Source organism: Vanacampus margaritifer, chromosome 2, assembly GCF_051991255.1.
Source record: "Vanacampus margaritifer isolate UIUO_Vmar chromosome 2, RoL_Vmar_1.0, whole genome shotgun sequence".
NCBI classification, from domain to species: domain Eukaryota; kingdom Metazoa; phylum Chordata; class Actinopteri; order Syngnathiformes; family Syngnathidae; genus Vanacampus; species Vanacampus margaritifer.
The window spans coordinates 46,087,576-46,108,667 of record NC_135433.1 but is presented as its reverse complement, the minus strand read 5'-3'; the positions used below and the strand labels follow the sequence as shown (position 1 = coordinate 46,108,667).

The 21,092-nt window shown below is 37.8% G+C and overlaps 1 protein-coding gene across 3 annotated transcripts in view; it reads left to right on the top strand.

The window, feature by feature from the left end:
• Nucleotides 1-20,963, top strand: part of sntg1 (syntrophin, gamma 1) — a 56,071-nt gene extending 35,108 nt beyond the window's left edge. For all 3 annotated transcript variants that reach the window (XM_077558336.1, XM_077558337.1, XM_077558335.1), the window contains 14 exons: nucleotides 26-83; nucleotides 177-220; nucleotides 2,026-2,067; nucleotides 2,231-2,333; nucleotides 3,520-3,602; nucleotides 5,109-5,239; nucleotides 7,727-7,856; nucleotides 11,740-11,778; nucleotides 12,395-12,511; nucleotides 13,323-13,394; nucleotides 13,872-14,024; nucleotides 14,100-14,192; nucleotides 18,552-18,662; nucleotides 19,455-20,963. In XM_077558336.1, the coding sequence (XP_077414462.1) occupies nucleotides 26-83; nucleotides 177-220; nucleotides 2,026-2,067; nucleotides 2,231-2,333; nucleotides 3,520-3,602; nucleotides 5,109-5,239; nucleotides 7,727-7,856; nucleotides 11,740-11,778; nucleotides 12,395-12,511; nucleotides 13,323-13,394; nucleotides 13,872-14,024; nucleotides 14,100-14,192; nucleotides 18,552-18,662; nucleotides 19,455-19,640 (1,362 nt within the window). In that variant the 3' untranslated portion in view covers nucleotides 19,641-20,963. The remainder of the gene's footprint in view (nucleotides 1-25; nucleotides 84-176; nucleotides 221-2,025; nucleotides 2,068-2,230; nucleotides 2,334-3,519; nucleotides 3,603-5,108; nucleotides 5,240-7,726; nucleotides 7,857-11,739; nucleotides 11,779-12,394; nucleotides 12,512-13,322; nucleotides 13,395-13,871; nucleotides 14,025-14,099; nucleotides 14,193-18,551; nucleotides 18,663-19,454) is intronic.
• Nucleotides 20,964-21,092: the final 129 nt, after the last annotated feature.

Genomic DNA, 21,092 nt, shown 5'->3' with positions numbered 1-21,092 from the left:
TTGACCTTCATTCCATTTATATCAGGGTGGTGCCGAGCATAAAATCCCTGTGGTGATATCCAAAATATCCAAAGAACAAAAAGGTAAAAAGTTGTTTTATAGATAAAGTTTTGTTACTTCCGCCATTTTACTCTTCAAGTGCTGTTTTTGATTGTTTTCTTTTCCTTGTTTCCCAGCTGAACTCTCTGGGCTGCTTTTCATTGGCGATAGTATCCTCCAGGTACACTTGGCACTAATTAGAAGCATCTCATTTGACTAACTTAATGGCACGTGGTAATGTGATTGTGTCCAACTAACAACAACTAAAAGTGGGTCGCTTGACAGTTGGAGCAGTGAGGAAGATTGGTGAACAGTTGCAAAGTCTTTTTTCTTGTTTTGACAAAGAACAATTAACCTCTCCTATAGTTTGTAGATTAGCCAATAATTGTGCCTGATAATCAATAGATTCTTGCTTTCACGTAACACAATCAAACCTGAGCGAGAGAAATTTCAAGCAAAATACATGGGATCTTTGACTTCCACATCTTTTATCAGATGGCCTTTAACATTGATCGGGCTCTGCTTCTTAAATGGGCCTGCTGTCGCTAGCTAATGTGCAACCTGGCATTTGTTGGGAGTTGGGCTTGCTCTTTAGAACTATTGCCAACAGAATGGAAATTCGTAGCTAACAGCTAACAGCTGTTGAAGTGCTAAGTAAGATAGGTAGAATGCTAACAACATGATGGGCTAACACAGCAAGATAGCAAACTGAGTAGAGGAAGCGCTCAGGCAAAACTAGTATTCATTTATTGATTTAGTTATTTAATTTTACATCATAGCCACAGTTGGTCAGGCTATTTCCAATGAAAATAAAACCAGCTAAAAGCTGGTATGCTTACCTACAATTAAGAATTGATATACTGTTAACGCGCCCCTAAAAGTGATTGTAATTGCCTACATCAATAGTTTAAACCATAAATACGCTACACGCTACAAAATATGCGCACAAACCACTTAACAGAATGAGGTGGAATCTTTTTGTCTTCGCATTATGTGATTGGTGCTGTAGGTTTGAACACCGTGGTGGGTTAGCAGTGTAAATAGCAGCAGGCTGAGTATACATCCTTGTGGTGCCCCTGTGCTCAGTGTGATGGTCCCGGAAATGCTAAAATGCTAACTGTTGCTAGGCTAACACAGCAAGATTGCAACCTGAGTAAAGAAGGCGCTATGGCAAACGGATAAATAGATTACATCAGTAATTGGGTACTATTTCGAATAGAAATTTATAAAAGGCTAACACGCTAAGTTTTGGTATGCTAACATATTGCAAGATAGCAAAGTAGTGTGGCTGGGTACTTTTTCCAAACACAAATTGATAAAATGCTAACATGGTTGGTTATCCTAACATACAGTAAGCCAGCAAAAAGCACAAAGTCAGATTGATAGTGTGTTGAGCACTATTTAATTTTGAATGAGCTAAAATACAACATAGCAGCCTCAGTTAAAAAACAACAACAAACAAAGAGTTTTGCAAGATGCCCTGCAGTGGGGTGCTATTTCAAAAATACTAACCTACTGACATTTGGTTTTCTAACAGCAAGATAGCAACCTGACGAGAAAAGGCACTAAGGCAGATTGATAAGGCTTTTACATCAAGCCCTGCAGTTGGGTACTATTTCAAATGGGAATTGATCAAATGCTACCTTGCTAACAATTGGTTACAGCAAGACAGAATGCAAAGTACTAGTTCAAGTGCAGTATGCCAGTCCATAATAATAAAAATCCTAATAACAATAATGTTGATGTAAGATCCCATTAGCATTTGTCCAAATAGAAAAGCTCTCCATGCTGACAATACATCATTTAGCTGCGATAAAAATGTCTCCTATTGAAGGATGTACATTTCCTAGTCGTAATTTGCAGCGCAGGTATTCCATAAAACACATTTTGCCGGCTTCATTAATCATTTTTGAGATGGTACAATGCCAGCAACAGTACAATCCCGACTGTACTGTATTTACATTTACACTCCGCTGTTGATTGCAGATAAACGGAATCAACGTGAGAAGCTATCGCCACGAGGAAGTGGTAAGCTGTCAGCTCCTATCTGCGTCTACCCGACACATGAGCTTCTGCTTTAAAAAAAAAAAGAAGAAGAAGAAAAAAAAGTTACTTTTACTTTTATTGTGACGTCAATGGGGAACAACAGAACTCCTGCAGCATGATTAAAAATATTTACTGTATATTGCAGGTTCAGGTGTTGAGGAATGCTGGTGAAGAAGTAACCCTCACAGTTTCTTTCCTCAAGAAGACGCCAGCCTTCCTCAAACTGCCCCTGAGTGAAGATTGTATGTGTAAGTTAGCACAATAATCATAACCGTAATAATTATGGAAACATTTAGAATGTATCAATACTGCTTATTGGTCTGATTTCTTATCAATACTCATTGGGTGGGGGATGAAATAATACAAACGATGTATATCGTTGATGTTATCATCATTATGTACAGTATATCACTATATGGCTGATATATGATACAATAACACAAAAGATGGAATCATTAGGCAGCAAACAAGATTCCTAGAAAAAAAAAATCTGGGAATCCCTTCTCCAAAAGTTATAACTTTTTTTTTGTAAATTTATGAAAAATGTACAATAAAACACAACAAAAGAAAAACATGCAAACATCACGTGCATGAATATTCAATAATAATAATAATAATAATAATAATTATTATTATTATTATACATCTATTTACCGTCCGCATTTTATTATGTTATAGCTGCATTCCAAAATACATTTTTTACTAAATATTTTACACAAAATGCCCCATAATGGCAAAGTGAAGAAAAAGTTAATACAATTTTTATACATTTATTAAAAATATATTAAAAAAATGTTTTTTATATCACATGCTCATTGTGTTCCTCTTGCACTATTTCCCCTGTTAAAAAAATATTCATTAATTACATATCGCCTGCGTCGTACCGAAACATCATAAGTCACAATTTGGTGAATTTCATATTTTTTTCTAAAAACTATACTATTAGTCAGTCCACGCGTGTAGGTGTTATTTTTTTTTACAAATTATAAACCAAAGTGTTGAAAATGTCTTGCTCCCTTTCACAAAAACAAAAAAAAGTCCAAGAAGGCTCAGTGGGGGTAAATTTTTGAAACCTTGGTGGAAGTAAAATATATTTTGTCTGGTCACGGTGCTGCTGTCTGATGCTACGTTGCTAACCGGATCAAAACATCAAAAAGACACATTTGACACAAGGCAAATGACTGAAATATGAAGTGAAGGAAGTGACACCGCTCATTGTGGTGCACTTGATTTGCTCTTGCATTGGAAAGTCTCAGCCTGTCATCAGACATGAGAGCCTTTACAAAAGCCTTTCATAAGCGTATATAGGCCAGGTTGACTGGCCGCTTGACTGCATACAAATTGACGCTGATAAGCGGCAGCTTTCCGCTAAAAAAAAAAAAGGGTTTTATTCACGGCATTGTGTATTTATTGTCTTTCCCCCCCGACTTGCAGGCATCCCCAGCGACCAGAGTAGCGGGACCTCGTCGCCCTTGTGTGATAGCGGCCTACACTTGAACTACCATCCAAATAACACGGTACTTTATCTCCAGCCTCTTTGCAGGAGCAAGGGAAGTTGATCCAATAAGCCTATTTCATACAAAAATGTGATTTACCTCCATACAAAAATAACGGGGTAAAGTAGATTTGAAAAATATACAGTGCAGAAGATGCAAAGTTATTGTCAAAGTTTGGTAAAATGAAGAAATCCGCCATACCTTAGCTTATGTTATGTTACAGTCCAACATGGATTCAATTAGTTATTTCACTTAAAATTGAATACATAATGCCTCGTAATTACAAAGTTATTTAATTATTTTTTATAAATGTGTATATATATATATATATATATATATATAAAAAAAATAATAATCAAATGTCATATTAGTAGTCAATAATGAAAGTACAAAAGTCGTTTTTGAAAATGTTTTTAAGGGCAAGTCAAGTCAAAAATGTTCTTTAAAATAATATGCTGTATGGATCCCCACTAGTCTTAACACGGCAGTCTGATTTATATTGCTTTTGTGGAATATTAATTGAGCAGCAAAATCCATCTCAGTGAGGTCATTTTGCCACTTGCTATCGTTTAAAAATGACATCACAGTTGCTCAGGGCTCAGCTTGTGAGAATGTCACATGACCAAGCCCAGAAAACAGGTGAGCTGTGATTGGTCGTTACCTGAGCCCTTAGGCACTCTGATGTCATTTTCAGTTGACAGCAAATGGCAAAATGTCCGCTTTCTGAGATGGATAAAAATGGGTGGAGTTTGCTGCTTAATTCATATGCAATTGTGTTTAGAAAACTGGGGACTCAAGCAACATATACATTTTTTTGGCTTTACTTTCCTTTTAAAATTGATTAAAAAAAAAAACTCCTTCAAATGTATTATATCAAAAAAAATAACTCAATATCGCTTACAAAATATTGCAACATTCTTAGCATATTCCAATTTAAAAAAAATATTTCCTCTTAAAATTCTATACACATTTTCCCCACAATGACTAAATGCAAAAGGTTGTTAAAATGTTCTTGTTTATAAGAAAAACATTGAAATGTTACTTTGGCATTAGTAATCACATCTCTTATTCGCTGTATTAGAAAATGGAACATTTTTTTCTTTAAAATTAGATCGAAAAAAAATGTTGGTAAATCGGGAAATCATATGTGTATGTATCCCTATTTTCTAATTTTGCTATACTATATACTCAAAGCCACAGTTGCTCAGGTCTCAGGTAACAACCAATCACAGCTCAGCTTCAGAAAACAGGTGAGCTGTGATTGGTCGTTGCCTGAGCATTTTCGGTCGACAGCAAGTGGCAAAATGGCTGCCCCCTGAGAAGGATAAAACATCTGGATTTTCCTTCATATTAATCAGAATGTCATGTTTAGACTAGTGAGGTCACACATAACATATTATTGTCAAGAAATGATGAAGGTTGACTTCCCCTAAAAACTAGAAGCACGCAAAAGATGATATTTTGCTCCAAAACCATCCCGACGTGTGCCAAATAATCTCCCGTTTTGTTTTTGTGCTCCCCTTGCAGGATACGCTGTCCTGCTCGTCGTGGCCCACTTCCCCGGGCCTCCGCTGGGAGAAAAGATGGGTGGACCTGCGCCTTCTACCGTTGCTGCACTCTCGCCTCTCGCAGCACATGCCGGGCTCTGACGTGTGCAGGTTTGGCGTGGCACGTGTTACCGTATGCGCCTTTAAACAGCCAGCTAATGTCACTTCAGCCGTGACCATCTGCTATTGGACGGACGTATTAAACACAGACTGCTTGATTTATGGAGCCATTAAGCTGTCCTTGGATACACTTCCATCAGTGCTACACTGCAGCAGGAATGTGCGTCGACTCTTAATGGAGGCCACTTGTTTGTTTTATATAAATATATACTAAGCATTACATCAGCCATTCCGCAGGCACGGGTTACATCTTAATTAACGTGACAAATAAATATCATGCGGGCATAGAAGTGCTGGAGATGAGTTAATGGAGACGATAGCACGGCCTTGTTTTCTTTATCAATCTGTGCAGACACTTTGTGTTAATGATAAAGTAAAAGGCGCTCAGATAGCTGACATTTCAAATAAGATTTACTTAAGTTATTTATTTCTTTTACTAACTTGGCAGTTCCAAAGGCCAAGCAAGTGTGTGTGTGTATCGCATCCTGTGAAGCAGGTTTGGATATTTTGATGCTGGACCGGAGATGATAGGTTAGCTTAGCGCTAGCTAGCTGGTATGACGCAATGCAGATGGATTTACTGAAGCAAAGCAACAACAAAAAAAGAGGAGAGTCAACTTGGATTTTACCGTTGGTCAGGATATGACAAGTGATCGTGTATGTTGAAGTAAGCTATTTTAAACTAAAAAGGAAAACCTTTCCATAGATTAATGCTAATGTGTCAATACATATAGATACGTTTTCAACTAAGTGAATGAACGAGACTTTGTAAAGCACTTTGGACACCGAACAGTGTAAATAAAGCGCTACGCAAGTCCGCTCATTTACCATTTTTTAACAAATGTTGTTTTCATTTGTTGGAGTATGCGGCACTGTTAACTCATTCACTGCCATTGACGGCTATAGACGTCAAAAATTCATTTAAACTATTTCTATTAGTTTCACATTTTTTGCCACTTTTGTTAACAAGAGTATGAAAACCTAGAAATGTTTTTTTATTGTACATTTAGAACAGATATAAAATTTGTGATTAATCTTGAGTTAACTAGTTGTCATGTGATTAATTACAATTAAAAATTGTAATTCCCTGATGCCCCTAATTAAAAAAAAAAAGAAAAGATTATTAAAAATTAGGGATGTCAGACAATGACATTTTTTAATTGCAATGAATTGCATGACTTCAATAGTTAACTCACAACTAATCAAAATTTTTATATCTGTTCTAAATGTACAATATATTTTTTTTACGTTTTGATACTCTTGTTAACAAAAGTGGGGAAAAAAAAGAAACTTATAGAAATAGTTCAAATGAATTTTTGACGTCTATAGCCATCAATGGCAGTGAATGAGTTAAAGAAAACTACAATAAATAACCGATTCGAGTTCATTCGTTACGTGTTCACTTAATGTAGTGTAGTATTATAGTTTTTGTAATTTTCATTATTATTTCGTTTTGGGCTTTGTTTTTTAAATTTAGTTAGTTTTAATTAGTATTCAGGGTAGTTGTGTTAGTTTTGAGTAGCTTTAGTTATTAGTAATAGTTAAACACTATGGTAAAATGAAAATATTTCTTACCTAGCGTTGCATTTCGGCCGAGTTAAATGAAAAAGCAGGTGAGCCGAGCCACTGGAGGCAAAAGCCAAGCACACAAAATTTGCGCCTAGGAGCGACATCATCTGAAGCTGAGCCGTTCTCAGCAGGGTATCAACGGCTCCGATCTGAAGGTGCTTTTGATGACATCACTTCTGTGTGACACATTTTCAACGTCCTTATTTCGGTTAATATCAAAATACATGTACTTAAAATCACATTTAAAATCATCCCCAAAGGCTCATGTATTAAAAGACTAAAACGAAGGACATTTTCGCTATAATTATAGTTGGTTTTAGTTAGTTTTGTAAACAGAAAATGTACTTTTAGTTGGTTTTAATTTTTTTCAAAAAGCATTTTGGTTTTTATTTTATTTCGTGAATGAAATAGTTTTGGGAATTTTTGTTTATTTTCGTTAGTTTTCGTTAACTAAAATGAAAATAACCTTCAGCCCTGGCACCAGTTTCACTAATTGACATGGAATTTGGTGGACCTGTCTATAATAACAAGATGCACAAAAAAATCTTAATCTGAAATTGAACATGGAGTTGGCTGTTTTGGGTTTTGAGTAGCCATTTTATCATTCTTTTAAGGCCAGTCCATGAAAAAAACAAGAAATTCACTGATCGACAGAATTTGTTGGTCTATCGTAGCAGGATGCGTTCTTTCCAAAACTGAACAAAGAGTCAGCCATTTTGTTTTGAAGCAGCCATTTAAGACAAATTCTAGACCGTCTAATTTGATTTGTTCTAATTTGACTCCTACTAGTGAATTTGTCCAATCAGAAGCAGGTATCTGACATTGCTAGCTAGATTGCTAGCTAGCTAGCTTGATTGATTGATTGGTCGAATTATACTGTGTCATCTCCCCTTTTTTTCTTCCTCCCAAGGAAAAATGCTTTCCAGGTGGTCGCCGTGGACGGCGTGTGCAGCGGCGTCCTCCAGTTCCCCTCGGACGAGGACCGCTTGGACTGGCTTCAGGCTGTCGGCGGCAACATCTCGGCTCTCACTAAGCACAACGTGAGCTTCCTGGCTTTTCTCTTTCCCTACCAATGAGACCGGAAACGGTGCAAATCTCAGCACATAATACAGACGAGTATTCAAGTCAGCGTGACATGATAGCGGCACAAAATGAAAAGCGTATTTCTTCTCGTGGGGAGGCGTCTGACACAAATGTTCCGCATATCAGGATGTCGTCTGAGTGAAAGGGAGGTCATTAAGCTGCAGCACTGGCAACAACAACTAGAGACGTGTGATTATTGTGTGTCTGCATGAGTGTGTGTTGCTTCCAGAAGGTAAATAATGGAGCTTTGCTTAATTGGAGTGGACGCGGCACTAACGGTGATGACTCACCAAGTAATCAAGCGCTCCTGTGGCCTTTTGCAAGCAAAATGGTGCACAGTGAGCCGAGTGTACACAAGCACGGACTACACACTCCTGTAATACAGTCCATTACAGGAGGACGACATTTTGTACACACGCCGTAACCCTTTCATTGAAAGAGGTAAGGACAGCAGGGTGGGTTGTCATACGGTGATGCCGTCGCCATGGTGACAAGAGAGCTGGTATTGATTTTTGCACCTGAACCAGGTTGATTTTCAATTGTGACTACTGAGGTAGTTTTGTTCTGGATCGAATGGAAGGATCCTATTGATTTTGAGCGATGTCATTGATTCAGACTGGTATCAATCTATCAAGCGACTTTCGTTAAAGATCAAAGGAATAACCTTATTTTGAGTGAGATCATTGATTCTAATTGATATCTCAGCAAGGACGTAGATTTGGTGCGCATGAAAGGAAGAACCCCGTTTTCTTTGATCCTTCCTCGGGTCTCCTGACAACTTCACTTGTGGTGAAGGGTATGGGATTTTTAATAGGTTTGAAGTGAATTAATGAGCACAAACTCACACACACGCACACACACAAAAAAAGAGAGAGAGCAATGACGATGACATGTTAAATCTGTAAGATTACCGATTGAACAATACTGAGCTCTCTCTAAGAAAAAAAAAAGGAAGGAAGAACCCTGTTGAGTTTCATTGACCACTCAATTACTTTCGTTCCATATCAAAGGAACAGCCCTGTAGCACACTAATGTAATCACTTCCTGAAAATGTAATAATGCCTGAAAATATAATCAAAATTTGCACTTAAGTTGATGAAAAATGTATATAATAATTTTACCAATAATATAATAAACAATCCTGACTGATTTTTTTAGAGTTGATTTCAACCGCACAATGTTAAACACTTGTCTGATTTATTTAGTGTGAAACCAACTATGCAAAGAGTTAAAGTAAGTTCGGCCCACTTTATTAAAACTGCTTTGCCCCAGACTTCTGGGAAATGATAATATATATGATATAATAATGTAACGAGTAAAAATGTTTTTTTTTTCTGGAGTAAAAATGTTATTAGACTATCAATCAGGATTTTTTATATTACATTATTGGTGAAATTATTACATTATTATATTTGTGATCGAGTTCAGTGCAAATTTGATGACATCCTCAGTGCGTTTTTGCATTTTTAGGACATAATAATAATAATAAATAATATATTTATAATATAGAATTATAGGGTGCTACAAGCCCTTTAGTGATATATGACCTACGGAGCAATGCAATGCTATCGAATTTGAGGAATCGTTAATTATGACGAGTTGACTATTGATCGCCCGCTGATTTTGATTGACACTGTTGATTTTGACTAGAATGTGGATACTTACAATTTTTAATGCTATCTGACTACCAAGTTACCTTTGTGTCAATTATAAGTTTTTACTATGACCTCATCTCATTTTTTCATTCAACGTAAAATGATCTTAGGTTATAAGCGCATTGTGTCAAATGCACCTGCATGAAAATTAAAACATCACACAGAAGAAACCTTTCCGCTGGTGTATAGGCGACAGCAGAGCATGAATTAAAGGGCAGCGAAAAGAGCAGTGAAGAGGCATGTGGGTGTTTCCATGCCACGATGATAGCAATTTGAGGGTGAACATTAAATAAGTGTAGGAGGAGATAATAGTAGTGGATGAAGGCAGCAAGGCCATTGAAAAAAAAAATGTGCATAATTGCTGCTCTTAGGAGAGCGGAATACCGTACTCCATGGTGGATTAAAACCAGTGACGTGAAATAATGTTAGGAAATGATGTGTTAGCACCTTTTAAATGGGAAAGGATATGAGTATCTGTTTTTGAAAAAAGCGATTTATAAAGCACGTCAGGGTTTCTTTTAACGCAAAAATTCGGCACAACACCTCAAAATGTGTGTGTTTTTTGTTAATTGGATTTTTTTATAAGTTAGACATCAAAGGTACTGCACAGCCTTTGTCATGAAACTCAAAATGAACCCATAGTGTCTCCTGTTTCCACTTATGATCCTTGAGGCGTTTCTACAGCTAAGATGGAGTCCAAAAGTGGTAAATTCAGCAGATTGGACCTGATTTAGAAAGACTCACACCTATCTATAGGATCCCAAGGTGACTATCTGTAGACAGATATATGATACTGAACATTGTTGAAAACTTACACGTTAGCATCTAGCAACAGCAACTCACCCTGAAGGTAGCACGAACCGCTAACAGCTAACATCACCCGAGCTAGTCAACCTGCGGTTCAGGTGACCTGACGCCACTGATCTGAATATATGACTGGAGAGCCGATAGGCCAAGACTTTTCAAGCCGCGAGGCCGCCATATTGCTCCTCCCCAAGAAACGTTTCTCGGCATACCATCCTATATATTTACAGTATCGAAATTGGAGAGCATGAGACAGTACTTAGTAGAAACAGCATGATTTATGATGTTTTAAATTTGTTAAACATGAACAAGAGGACTTCAGACATTTTACAACTTGCCTTAAATAATTATAAATGATATGCTTAGTTATGTTTACAGGAGGAAACTTGTATATTTTGTATTAAAGAATTATAACTGTAATTCAACAAAAGATGCCTCTGCCAAATCTAATATTGGGGTCTAAGGAACTGAGCAGCACATACCGTCCACTTGTTAATTTTTTCCTTTCTTTTTTTTTCTTTTTTGCTTGTTAAAAAAATTGTGACCACCCCGCCACAAACCCTCCACCCCCACCCCCCGGCTATACTAACTGCCCTACGAGCTGTATATGTTTAATCTGTACGTATACCGTATAGTTTACAGTAGACTGCTCGCAAGATGGGAGGAGCAAGATGGCTGCCCTATCGTTTCAACGGCTTGCACAAGCGTGTATGGGCTATCGGCTATCCAGTCATATATTCAGATCAGTGCCTGATGCTCACATTAGCATCAGTGTGTTGCAGTTAACCTCTAGTACACAGTATTAGCATTATTTTTGCACTTCTATACATTAATCTTCACCAACATTGGCATTAGATATTAGTCTGAGTCTGTATATGAGTTAGCAGCTAAACTTTGCTAACGTTATCCGAGTTGGTACAAGTGCTAATATTAACATTAGACTTAAATAAAGGAAACTGTTATCTGTAGTACATTCCACCTGCTGTTTTTTTATATTTGAAAAATAAATAAAATATCATCTCTCTTTCGATTAGTAGCATCAGAATTAACATTACCCTTAGGCTAATCTTAGCTGGTACACCTGCTAGCATCAGCAATTCCAAATTCCATACCTTCATGCCTGTCAGTAAAACAACTACAGTTGTCTTAACTGGTATGTTATTTAATTTCAGATGGTACATTTGCTATCATGAGCGTTACACTTCCATAAATCAATTTGAGCCGGTGCATATGTTAGCGTTAGAGTTACACTTGGCTAATTTGAGCCGAGTTGGTACACATGCTAGTATTAGCATGACACTTTCTGTTGTGACTAAAAACATGTTCACAGAGCTGAAGCCTCTTGAGATGTGCTTTCAATGACTTGTTCATTTCTCTACAGGTGAAGAAGATCAACCGGAATTTTCCAGTCAACCAGCAGGTAAAAAAATTAAATGTTATGATTTTTTTGAAAAGTGTAAGCAGGTCAGCCAGTCAGAGAAAGGACACGCTTCATTGGCGCCAAAGCATTGCAACGCCAGCTAAATGTTTGCATCATAATCCAGGGAGGGAAAAAAACAACTTAATTGCCTTCAGTCAGTCTGTCTGCTTGTGTTGTCTATTTTCACTAACGTGGATTTACATGACACAAATGAAACTGTCACCGATCAAACAGACGACAGCAGCAAACATGTTAACTTGACGGCCACACAGAACCACTTGATGTCGTCAAATCATCCTGTAACATTTCTACTTGTCACATTCGTCTATTCAAAATCCCCGAGTGCCCCACCGCCAACCTCCCTCCTTCATCTCTTGCTGACTGTCATGGCCCTGATTAGCATTTTTGCTCCATTAGCATGTGAACTTTGAGTCAACTCCTGAAAATCTGGTTATATACATTAATCCTCCGCATATTCACTGTTCACAATTCACAAATTCACCTTTTGGTGTTAGGACCATCTTAAAATGGGTGCATTACACTCAGAATGCTCTTCCACCACCATCACCTTAATGTCCATTATTTGTTTTTTACTTCCACATGGTGATTGGCGCAGATTATCTACATGGGCTGGGCCGACGAGAAGGAGCAGGACTCCGTCCAGGATCGAATGTACTCGCCAAAATTCCTTGCTTTGAGAGGGTCCTCTCTCTTCAAGTTCTCAGCTCCCCCAGTAGGAATTGCTTTTGTTTTTTTAGTATGTTGTTCTTGTGTACGTTGTTGAAGAGGAAGCTACAGATCATTTTGTGTAAAGCGATAATGACAAGCGCAGTAATGGGAATGAGGGAAAGACTGATGTAAATGGAATATGCTAATATAGGTGGATGGCAGAATATAGGAGGAGGCCTTGAGACAAGCTGTTTTATTATTGAAGGTTCTTCATGATGTAGCAACCTTTTAGAGGCAACACTAATCAATAAGCTTTAACTCCCCAAAAAAAACACACGTATTTGTTTTTTTATGGGAGTTTTGTTTATGCTAGAAGGCTTGGTCCCAAAAACGTATTTATATGTTTTTTTTATTTTATTTATGCTATAAAGCTTGTTCCCCAAAACATATGGTCCCAAAAACGTATTTATATATTTTTTTAAATGTTTTTTTTTATGCTAGAAGGCTTTGATGCAGCCTCTGAACTGAAGCAAACGCTTAAAGCAATGGTAGTTATTACAAAAAAGGCCAGCAGGTGGCAGCAGAGTATAAGAGATTAACCAGGGCTATGTTGAAAAAAGGGGTTAGGGTGAATAATGATGAAAATTAGCGATATTCTAATGCTAACTGCTGCAAAACGGAAATGGATAGAAATGTACTTTTTTTCCCTGATGAAAGAAAATACTCTAAACTTTCTTATGGTACAGTAGATTCCAGAACACAATATTCTGTGGGCCTTGCCAAATCTGTCAAAATCCAGGGGGATGCTTCAGTGAAAATGGCTGTGAGTGAATGAGTTAATTTACTTCTCTTATTAATTGATTTTTTATTTACAGGTGACAACATGGGACTGGACAAGAGCAGAGAAAAGTTTTACCGTCTATGAAATTATGTGCAAGATTTTAAAGGTAAGACGACCCTTTTGCCCCCCCATAGTGAGTAACAACTTTTAGCGTTGGCAACTTTTCTGACCTTTCTAGTAACTATTTAAAAGGCAAAAATAGCGATGAAGAATACATTCTGCAAGTTTTTATGAGGTGCTGTATAGGCCAAAAATAACATTCACCTCACACTCTCCCAATCACCAAAAAACTGCTCACCCACACCCAAAAATATCTCACACACAACAAAAACCTCTCTCACACAAGGAACTTCACACTCATAAAACGCTTTCACGCACCCCCCCAAAAAAAACATACTCAAACAACTTCTCATCCTAGACAAAAACACTGTCCTTCTCGCCAAAGATATTAAATGGTCATGGTTAAAACAGCAATTTTCATGATATCAGTAAAATTAGGCAGACTTTACATGCAGAAAACACCGTCACGTACAGCTAATGTTGCGCTTGCTAACAACACGCCGTTGTCTCTTTGTGTGATCAGGACAATGAGTTGGTGGACAAGCGGAGACACTGCTTCAGCGTGCAGACGGAAAGCGGCGAGGACTTGTTCTTCAGTGTGGAGCTGGAGTCCGAGCTGCTGGTTTGGGAAAAGGCTTTTCAGATGGCCACTTACCTGGAAGTGGAGCGGATACAGGTGGGCGGCATAAGAGTAACGATAACGTTAGCCGCTAAGCTCACAGTTTGTTCTTCTTCTACTTCCTCTTCACAGTGTAAAACGTACGCCTGCATCATGGAGAGCCACCTCATGGGGCTAACAGTGGACTTCAGCATGGGCTTTGTGTGCTTTGACGCCGCTTCTAAAGTGAGCGAACGACGTGTGCTAGCAATTTCATACTTTGAGATGGTACAAATGCTAACATTAGCATAGATGATTAAATCTGATCCGAGCTGGTAAAGGGTTAGCGTTAGCAGTACATTTCCCTCAAACATGAGCTGAGCTACCATATTTGTTAGCATTAGCATTTGTATTAACGCTTAACTCATTCACTGCCATTGAGGGCTATAGACGTCAAAAATTCATTTAAACTATTTCTATTAGTTTTTTTTTTTCAACTTTTGTTAACAAGAGTATAAAAGCCTAGAAAAAAAATATTGTACATTTAGAACAGATATAAAATGTGTGATTAATCGTGAGTTAACTATTGAAGTCATGCAATTAACAATTAAAACATTTAATCGCCTGATTTTAGATGTTGTCATTAATTATCGCTCTATGGGCACACGTTGTTCTGGGGCATCTGCATACCCGTGGTGTAGTAAAGGACAGAACTTCCTGGTCCTTTCCATACATCTGCTCATTCACATACTACCAAATGAAAGATTGGACTCTCATCTTTCGTCAGAAATAAAAAGTTTGTTTCTACCTTATTCCGTTCTTCAGTAATCAACAATAGAAAATGGTTACTTTCACCGAAATTCTCTGTTTTGAAACAAAAAGCGGAGAAAAAGAGCTTTTTGTGAAACGATATTTCATGCACTCTAGTGAATTTGAAACTTTTTTTTTCCATGAATGATGCCACAAACACCTAAATAGTGCTTTACTTCTGTAAAACGCTACCACCAACAATGAAAAAGTGTTTTTTGATAGCAAAATACGTTTATTTCCATTCAACAGTGTAACAATTTGACAAAACAATTTGGCAAACTATTTACAAATGTGTGCAACTGTGGTACTACTTACAATTATGTGGATGTTTCAAATACAGTTTTTCTTTTTGTAACACTCCCCTGCGTGCAAGGGGACGCAGCAGGATTTGCACAACAGATTAGTTTCACTGCGATTGCAGACGCTACACTTCTTTGCTGGCTTTTTTTCCCGGGGAATAGCAAGTATATACCGCAGTGTGTGTTTGGCCATGTTGCCATCAAGCCTACTCTCAGGATCAGGATACGGCGACGTTACGGTGGTGTTACGTCTGGCTTCCTCATGTCCTTCAGTTCCTATACCGGGTTTTAAGAGATGTTCTGATCCATCGTATCCACTCCATTCATGGTGGCATCGTAGTCCAGAACCAGTGTCTTCTCCGTGATCAGACTGTACCCACTCCTCCGATGAATATGCATTGGACTCGGGGCACTATTCGTCGTCCGATTGAACATCCGCCTGAGCTGAAGTGCTCGGTTGTGCTCCGCGTTTTCCGGCGTTAGCATCGCTAGCCGGTGAGGTTTTATGACGTGATCATAGCCGCCGCGTCAACGCTTCCAACTTCGGCGTCAACCTCGGAGTCACCATCATCATTATCATCATCGTCGTCATCAATGTGCTCTTTAGCACTGGTTGATGCTTCTCTTCTTTGAAAAAAACGATCAAGCGTGAGCTGCTTGCCACCGGTCGCCATTTTTGCTTTCTCAGCCATTGTCCCCTCAACACTCTAGCTCCGCCTCACGTCTTCTACTGACGCCTACCCGATCTTGTCCAAAGAGAGTCATCGCTGCCATCTAGGGGCCAAAAATAGTCATCATACTAAATAGATCTGCTTGATACTTTCAGCACAGCTGGCCAAGGCTTTCCTCCACCCGTTTCCCCCAAAAAAGCAAAATAACTTGGTGAACGTCTTTGTAGGATTTTACTAAACGTTATTTAACGTTTTTGGCAGTCAAAGAGTTAACTCACGATTAATCACAAATTGTATATCTTCTAAATGTACAATAAAAAAAAATCTAGATTTTCATGCTCTTGTTAGAAATAGTTCAAATAATTTTTTGCCGTCTATAGCCGTCAATGGCAGTGAATTAGTTAATTGTTCGGCCTGCCACTATATGTAACTGAGATGGATAGATAAATGAAAAAAATACATCATTCTGAGGCACTCTTACAGTACAACGTCTCAGAATATTATTTACAGGCCACACACATGATCCAGTTGACAGCATGAGGGCTGGGAAGTACGCAATTAACTCAGAGGGTACTTAAATTTAATGGCCTCCTCCACATGCTTGGGCATGGTCGTTGCTGTTTAATTCCCAACAGTGAACGAACGACACAAACTTTGCGCCGGTGAATTCACCTCCAATCTCAAGTTAGAATCACCTTTAACATGATCAGCTGCAGCTTCTTCTGAACAACATCAAACAAAAAAGCAATAAAGCAATTTATTTCACGGTGATTTATGATAAATAAAAGCAAAACACAATCCAAGTTTTTTCTTGGCCGAGCGCGATGCCAATAGTGTACTCTTCCTAATGGACCAAGAGCACTTAGTGTTGATGTGTTCAATAAATTAAGGCATAAAATATGTGCTTCTACATGAATCAGCAGATGTATGGGAAGGACCAGGAAGTTCTGTCCTTTACTACGCCACGGGTATGCAGATGTGCCCATAGAATGTTAATTAATGACAACATCTAAAAGGACCGTTTAGCCGTAAAACACTTGGAAATTGTCATGAAAGTGTATGCTATGCTGCTTGGTGCTAAGAATGACAACATTTGGACTCAATTTTTCATCATATTTCAGGGTTCGAATCGACTTCTATAATCGGGGTGTCAAAATGTTTTACTCTTGAGAGTCGCATACAGAAAAAAACTGATGGACGCAAAGGACCACTTTGGCATTCCTCAACTTTATTTAACACGCCATAAAATAATCATTCTTAATCTGAGAAACTGCTGCATCACAGCCTTCTGTGAAAGATAGTCAAGCATGGATTTTTCATGATTTTGGGGTGGCTCGCATTAGAATAATTCCGCCCCTACTCTGAACAGATCTTCATATTCAGAACCGAAACAAGAGCAGCCTGAAAAAAAGATGGCAATCTTGAAAGTAAGGGTGTCAGGCGGTTACATTTTTTAATCATAATTAAGCACATGACTTCCAAATCACAAATTTTATATCTGTTCTAAATGTACAATACTTTTTTTTTAAGTTTTCATACTTTTGTTAACAAAGTGGGCAAACATGTTAAACTAAATATGGCTGCATCTTTTAGTCATTGATACAGTAATTTCACAATAAATCATAAAACTGAGTTAAAATTAAAAAGATGTACTGTACTGTAAAAAACGAGTGTGATATTGATTTGTGTTGCGGTCGTTTTTCTGCCACTAGATGGCATAATTGCATTTGTAAGAAGGTGACAGCGCAGAACATTTTTCTTGTCATATTAAGAGCTATCTACTCTTTAACATGAAGTAACTTGTGAAATTCTGCACATTTTTCAAATTATAAAATACAACTTGACCCCAGTCTCCACAAATATATGGATTATTATAAAATTTATTACTGATCAATTTAGATTTTTTTAAATTAACTCTTAAGTTAACACACTCATTTTGACACCATTACTCTAAAACAGTGCTATATTCTCAAATCAGGCCTGAACATAAAGCACAAACTGTCAGGCACATTTTTGCTTCTTAAACTGAATTTTCTTAAAATGTTGTTACTATTTTACTTTCTTGTTTGCACATCTATAAAAACGCTACATAAAACCAAATTATTATATATTGTAGGAGTTGTCGTACTTGTCAGGCGTGTTGCACCCATTTTCAACATTCCGGGCCATGTAAAAAAAATAAAATATCTGTATGTTCCGGGCCATTAAAAAATTGATATGGCACGATAACTTCTGAAATATCTGCCTTCACCAAATCGATCGAGACATTTTTTTTAATGACTGTCTAATAAGTTTTACTGCAAACAACCTTCAAACGAAACAATCCAGATTTGAGAGTAATGACATAGCGTGCACACACACATGAAATTATCTACAGTTTGTTAAAAAAAAAAAAAAATCTCTCCATTTTGCTTGTCCTCAAGAGTCTCGGATCCTATTCCAGCTGACTTTGCAGGAGAAGCGGGGCACACTTTGGAGTGGGCGTACCAAACAAAACAATGAATAAAAACGGTCTTACTTAAGCAGTGTCAATTTTGCAATTCTATTTTGTTCATTTCTATTGCGATTTCCACGTGCTGTTGTAAACCTCAGAGCTGATTGCGATATTCCACCTCCAGATGATTACACTAACATAAACAATTAGTGTAGGTCTCACTCATCCATATTCATGTTCTTTTTCTCTGCTGCTATTATTTGCCTAGCGGAACCAATAATAAAATGTATGCAACACAACCAACGGTGTCATGCGGAGTCTCACATGAATTATTCATGATCCGTTAATGCACAAACTAATGATATGTGCCTTGTGACCTTCTGCATTGTAGGCTGTCCTTTGGAGATACAAGTTCTCGCAGCTGAAAGGCTCATCAGACGACGGCAAAAGCAAGATCAAGTTTTTATTCCAAAATCAAGACTCCAAATCTATTGAAGCAAAGGCAAGTCAATTTTAACAAGTTCGTTGAAGGACTTGTTTACAGTTACACAAACGCATTTTTTCTTAACATGGTTGGGTTCAATTATTTGGAGCCATCAGATTGGGTTGAAGGTTGAATTTGGGTGATCTGAAGCTAGGCTGTAAGTAAATTTAATGCAACATTGTTTAAAAAAAAAAAAGTCAGTGGTGGCTGGCTGGATCCGTTTAAATGTTTAGAATAGAGCTATCAAAATTAATTAAATTAATTTTGTTGTGTAATGCCAAAGTAAATTTAATGCAACATTCTTTAAAAAAATGTCAATGGTGGCTGGATGGATCCGTGGGGAACGCCGCTAACTTCAGACATGGGGATTTAAAGATTCAAATGTTCAGAATGGAGCTGTCAAAATTAATTTACTTAATTTTGTTGTGTAGTGACAAAGTAAATTTAATGCAACATTCTTTAAAAAAAAAATGGTAGTGGTGTTTGGATGGATCCGTGGGGAACGCCGCTAACTTCAGACATGGGGATTTAAAGATTCAAATGTTCAGAATGGAGCTGTCAAAATTAATTTACTTAATTTTGTTGTGTAATGCCAAAGTAAATTTAATGCAACATTCTTTAAAAAAAAATGTTAGTGGTGGCTGGATGGATCCGTGGGGAACGCCGCTGACTTCAGACATGGTGATTTAAAGATTCAGATGTTCAGACTTCAGAAGTAATAAAAAAATATTTCACCCAATTTATGTTACTCTTAGCCCAGCAGTTTTAAAAATGCGTGTCCCCTGATTTTTTTTATTTTTCCTCCCGCAGGAGCTGGAGTTCTCCAACCTGTTTGCGGTACTTCATTGCATTCACGCGTTCTTCGCCGCCAAGGTGGCGTGCCTGGACCCCATGTTTGTGGAGTGCCGGGCCACGGCGGCCAACGCTGGCATTCCTTCTCTGGCCAGCATCTCGTGCAATTCGCACACTCCCAAGCTGAAATACAAGAACACTTGACGCAGCCTTTCTGCTTTTTCGTCGTGACCGTAGCCTCAAACGCTGGACGGGACGGAGAAAAAGACTCCATTTTTAGACGCAGAGACAAAGACTTGAAATGTCATACAAAAAGCCTTTCTGGGACGTGTGAACGCAAAAAGACTTCATGGACACCGAGTGTGCATTTATTTCGACATCTTTTTAAGCGGAATCACTTTACTCCTGCTCATTGGATATCGTTAATAATATTATGATTGACACATACATTAAATCTACTTTTATATGAGCCTTTATTGAGGATTTAAAACTATTACACTATATGGGCAAAAGTCTTGGGACAAATTATGGTGTTCATCAATTAGGGTTTTTTTTTTTTTTTTGTCAAGCTGCTATGAATGACAAGATTTCGAAAGATTAGCTTGAGAGTGATTGTTTGCAGCAAAACATGGTCAAATAGTCGCAGCTGTGTTATGCTGCTTGTCGCTATCATTATCACAGCATCAGGATCATTTCTGGTGAGGATTGTTTTGTAGCGAAAGAAAAATAGTCACAGCAGTGCATGTTATGCTGCTGGTGTCGGCCATTATTATATCGGGGGCCGCTTGTAGCACAACATATGAGTCATGACGGTCGGCAGCAAAACCGCATCATTTTTATCATCTCAACATCGGGATTGTTTATTATGAGGGTCACGACTATCGTTTGCAAGAGTTTTTTTTTTGTTTGCAGCAAAGCACATTAAAATAGTCATGACAGTATTTTTCTTCCATCACTTGCAGGTGTCATGCGTCCCAATACTTTTGTCCACATGCTTTACGGCAGTAGTAGCAAAATGTGATTTGCAGTAGGAGTCTGCATTCATTTCATTTTCAGAGCAGCATTTAAATTAATTAGAGGAGTTAAACTATTTTTTCCCCCGGAAATTTGTGTGATAGTGTAAATAAACATAGACTTTGAAATGACCGAAAAGAACAACCGGTATGATTTTGGGGGGTTCGTTTGAGAAGTAGCTAAGTTAGCTCATAGCGTCTTCTCGCCATTGTTAATTCACTCTATGGACCAATTTAGAAGAATATAATCAGCTATGATGTTTTTGTTTACTTTCACGAGTTTGGAGACCAGTTTGTAAATATAAAAAATGATAATAGCAGTGAATAAAAGAAAGTGGTGGGGGCTGATATTAATGTCTGAGGCAGCAAAGGAACATCAGATGAATGCTGGCAGTAGTACCCTTCGAAGAAAACAAGATTAATGAGAGAGAGAGGAGTTGATTTTATTTTTTTGCAGATGTTTTATTAACGAATATACTGTCATGATTCAATAAAAGAGATCTTTTATAACATGGCTTGCTGGTGATCGCTTTCCTTTGTTGTATGGGGAACATAATTTTTACTGTACATTACTATGCTTAAAGACAAATAAATGCCTCTCTCAAAGAAACACATTCTCCAATTAACTCATTCACTGCCATTG